Source organism: Apis dorsata, unplaced genomic scaffold (genome assembly GCF_000469605.1).
Source record: "Apis dorsata unplaced genomic scaffold, Apis dorsata 1.3 scaffold_87, whole genome shotgun sequence".
NCBI lineage: Eukaryota > Metazoa > Arthropoda > Insecta > Hymenoptera > Apidae > Apis > Apis dorsata.
In genome coordinates, this window is record NW_006263385.1 from 65445 (window position 1) to 69981 (window position 4537).

Consider the following 4537-nt stretch of genomic DNA (forward strand, 5'->3'; position numbering starts at 1 on the left):
AATTGGTTGAATTATTAGAGAATTCTATAGGTTAGGAGATAACCTTAAAAACAGGAACGTTGTTTCTTTTGTAAGATAGAATCTTTTCACGATCCCATCGTGAAATTGTTTCTGGTCGTTTTTGTTTCTAAAATCCAAACGAATCGATCTTGACGCGATTAGGGTGGGAGAACCTTGCTACGGAATTTCAAAGTAAACCTTATTTACGAACTGGTCGATTAATAAAACGTGCCGCGCCTTCGATCATTATCTCAGCGCCGTTTAAAACGGCGAGACCAACGCTGATGCCATAAAATCGCGTGGCACGTCTTTTCGCCATTTTCAATGTTGTTTTTGGCACCGTGTCACATTTTTGAATCGAGAAAATGATTAAAAATAATACCAATAAAAATTATCCGCGCATCTTCTATTTTTTTTTTTTTCGAATCTTTTCATTTCTTTGATCAATTATCAAATCTCATTTTTAAAAATTCCTTACAATTTTAGAATCTTAAAGTTATATCTCTAATTATTTTCATAGTATTATTTTAATTCTAAATATCCATGTATGATATATTTCGTCTAAACAGATCAGCAATGTTTCACGTCAATAAAAAAAAATTCCTTAGATTTATTCATTCGTAAAAAATGATTGTGAGGTCATTTTTGCATTCAAGAATGTACTTATCAACAGCAAAAATAAATAAGAAACAATCATAACGATAAATTAAAATAGCAGAAAAGGAAAACGCGCGTGGATTGAACGAGTGGGAGATGAGCGCGAGAGAATGGCTACGGTTATAGGTGTCGCTGCGAACGAGTCCGCCAAATAAATGTCCCGTGCACGCGATGAGTCACAAATCCTAATGAAAATAATAATGCCCGAAAGGATTCCGTTCTCTGTCGCAGGGAACGCGCGCGGCGTGCAACGCGGATAAATTTACTGCTTGATCTCTGCTCGGATAAGGCATACCTGGGGACACCTCGTCTGGGGTTATAGACCCAGGCATGCAACGGGTGGCACGGAAAGTACCGGTGGAAACAAGCTTGATCCTCTTGTCCCTTGCTTCGAAACCACGTCGTTCCACGTGTGGGATCCGTGTTGCATCGCGTCTCGTGGAAATAATTCTTGTCGAGGACCAGAACTCTGACTCCCCTGCAACCGGCACTCTCGAACGAGCCAATGAGATTTTCACCTGCCGAACGGATTTATCGTTGGTTTCGTCTTGGCCGAGACGTAGTCGAGAAGAAATCTCTCCTCGACTGTCCTCGGGTTTCTTTCCTTTTTTTTAGATTCTTCTTCCTACTTCTTCCCATGATTAGTATGGGATCTTCCATGGCAGGCGATAATTTCGCGATTCGAAAGATATTTTATTCCCCTATCCTCTACCGATGGATAGATAAGATTCAGAGATTGCAATGTTTGCAAATTTATGCTTCTCGCTTGGATATCGAATTAATTTTACATTCCAGATAATACATTTGAGATATAAAAATATTCCAAGACTAAATCTAGAATGAAATTATATTTTCACCACGAAAGTAAAGCAAAAGGTAAAGATTAACGCTCTTATTAATCGATTCCAAACTTTTGACCGTAGCAAAACTTGGAGCCGAGAATCGTTACCGCGATAAAAGGAATAGAGGGAACGGGTGTAAAACGGCGTCCGTTATCAGTTCGGTAGCGAGAGGCGTGCGGCCGTGTGCCAACTCGAGGGGACCGGTTCTCGAAAACACCCCGTAGACAAGTGTCGTGGCACTTGCGCGCCTGAGAAGACAGTGCCGTATCGCGGCGGCCACGTCTAAACGACTTGTAAAACAAGCGCTTAACGATTGCTCGTACCTGGATATAGAGAGTGTAGCAGGCGTGACGAAGAGGGAGCCAATGATGGAGGGAGAGAAAGGTTATGGAGAAAGAAGTCCGGAGCGCGAGGCACAAGAGCCCGATAGGTCCCACGTGCTTCGGCTTCGAGGAGGTCCAGCCTGCTAAATTGAGTTTACGAGACGTCGAGAGTAGTTCGTTCTTCTCTCTTTCTTCCTCTTTCTCCCCTCCCCCCTCTCTTTTATTATCTTCCTCCCTTCCTTCTCTTTTTCTACCGTTCGCTTTATATTTCTATTTGTCCGCCGATTTTACTCGTTTCACTCCCTGTTCGTAACGGCTCTTCCACCCTTAATTCACCGGTACCTAGGGAGAAGCGGTACCCTCTTCATCGAAGTTTACGCATCGACGCCGGTATTATCTTAACCGACGTTATTTCGCGCAGCCCTTATCCTCTTCCGCTTCTCGAAACGCTGGCCGATCACTGGCCGGCCCTTTTTTGCCTTGCAATTGTATTAGACTCGAGGAGGGTTCGCATAGGTTCGTATAGGTGTATACGTAGTAGGTTGTTGGAAGGAAACGTGTGTAAAGGTAGAGAATGTAAATAGATTAGAGTTGAATCGACTGGGAATATTAATTGGCAGTGTAACTGGTATGAACGCCAGGTGTGTGGGGTATTGTATCTATCAACTAACGAGATAGATACTTTGTTGAATAGATAAGGAATGGAATCTATACGAGTAGAACGAGGATTGTTGTAAATGTAGATTCTTGATATTTAATATAATTTAACGTGTACTTGTGGCGAAGGTGAAGCGTATCGAGGACAATATAGAATAGAATTTAGTATTTAAGAAGTGGAAATTATCATTCTAAAGTTAATAAAAATTATTGGATTAAATTTATGTTTACATCTCGCGATGGAAATAAATATTAATTTTTTTTTCGAATTTAAATCAATTTCGAAATTACTCTCCAACCCCTGTTCCTTTTGTTCTCGTTTCAGTGGGCAACGGGAAGATAAGACTCATGGCGGAGGACTAGGTGATTCGAGCAGCGAAAGTGGGGACGACACGAAGAGACAAGCGGTGAGCCAGCAACAGCAACAACAGCCGTCTTCTTGCGCTGTTCAGCAACAGCAGCAACAGCAACAGATGGTGGATCACCAGCAGACGTCGGGCATGTATCAACTTCCTCCTCCGGTCTCGGTGTCCAGCCCTCACTCGTACCACCAAGGCCATGGCTCGACCTTGAGTCATCCTCACACGCCGACGCACCACATGCAGCACCACGATACCGGAAGCGAGAGCGGGGACGACAAACGAAACCTTCATCATCAGTTGCAACACCATCTCCAGGTCGGTGCTCACGGTACTCATGGCTTGGTACATCCCACGGCGACCTTGCCACCACCGCCACCCAGCTGCGCCCAGCAGAAGAGCCAGTTGGACTATATGCAATACTATGGTCCACAGGTATAGTGAAATGTTTCGTGTGCTTCCGTTTATTCTTCCCCCCCTCCTTCAGTTCTTTTTTCTTTCTTTTCTTTTTTTTTTTTTAGCAGGGAAAAGAGGGATTACTCTTATGGCGAAGAAAGATGTTGTGAATTCGAATGGATAAGACTTTCGAGAAGTAATTTATAATGATTTGATGTTTCTTTTCTTTTTTTTCTTCTTCTTCTTCTTCTTCTTCTTTTGTTGAGCTGAAATTTAATTTCGAGTTTAAGTGAGTGTGTGCACTATTGTGATAAGTTTTTTTAAGAAATCATGGTGATGTAAGTCAAAATTTGAAGAATTATAAATTATTTTTACATTTATCGATATTTATGTAATTAAATAATGAATCTGAAATATTGTAACGAATGGACTTACATTACCGTGATTATCAAGGTTTATTAAGTACATGATGCAAGAGTGTCAGGTAAGCTGGATAATTGTTTGATGTTTACGAAGAAATTTTTAACTGATTAAACGTGATAATTTGTGGGAATGATTGATAACACTGATTGATTTTGACTGCGTCTTATTAATTCAATTGAACAAAGATTAACATGGAGTGAGTGTTATTAACAAAAATTAATCGGAAATAATTCAATGATTGGATGGATCATATAGGTCTACAGGTAATGATTATTTTATAGATAAACTCTACACACAAAGTTAAAGTTATCTGCTCGATACAAATAAAAGTGCAGCTAAAATTTCTTTTTTTAAATTTATACTCGAATTTAAGAAAAAAAAAAAAAAAGAAAAAAGGAAATGATTAATTTCCGCATCGGTGAAAACACGTTTGTATTCCTTTGTTTCAGGATTACCTAATCACACCGACCTCGGCGGACCTACAAAAGTCGCTCCCGCACACAGCCACGTCGATGCAGATGGGTGCTATAGCTCCTTCCATGGGTGGGCTGAGCCCGATGGGTCCATCGACGATGCTCCCGAACACGATGCAAAGCGTGAACACGATGAACACTATGTCGATGAACGGGATTGGAATGGGCGCGTACCAGGGAATGGGTTCCATGGGGATGTCTACGTCCCACGGTAGTTTTCACAACGGGTTGGTGTTAGGCGATTATCACTCGTTGTGACCCTGGGCTCCGAGCAGTCAGAGCAAGAGAAATCAAGAAAAAACTTAAGGAACGAAAAAGAAGAATGACGTGGAAACGAAGGAAGAAACTAGTTTTTTTTTCTTTTCTTTTCTTTTTTTTTTTTTTTTTTTTTTTTTTTTTTTTTTTTT

At 41.0% G+C, this 4537-nt stretch overlaps 1 protein-coding gene across 4 annotated transcripts in view; it reads left to right on the plus strand.

Moving 5' to 3' along the window:
* The window catches only part of LOC102677739 (homeobox protein six1a-like), a 32246-nt gene extending 27810 nt beyond the window's left edge, over nt 1–4436 (plus strand). For 2 of the 4 annotated variants that reach the window (XM_006611300.2, XM_006611301.2), the window contains exons 5-6: nt 2805–3273; nt 4107–4436. In XM_006611300.2, coding sequence (XP_006611363.1) covers nt 2805–3273; nt 4107–4388 — 751 coding nt within the window. In that variant the 3' untranslated portion in view covers nt 4389–4436. Of the gene's footprint in view, nt 1–2804; nt 3274–3359; nt 3431–4106 lie in introns of all 4 variants that reach the window. The other 2 variants (XM_006611303.2, XM_006611302.2) reach the window with 2 other exon arrangements.
* Nucleotides 4437–4537: the final 101 nt, after the last annotated feature.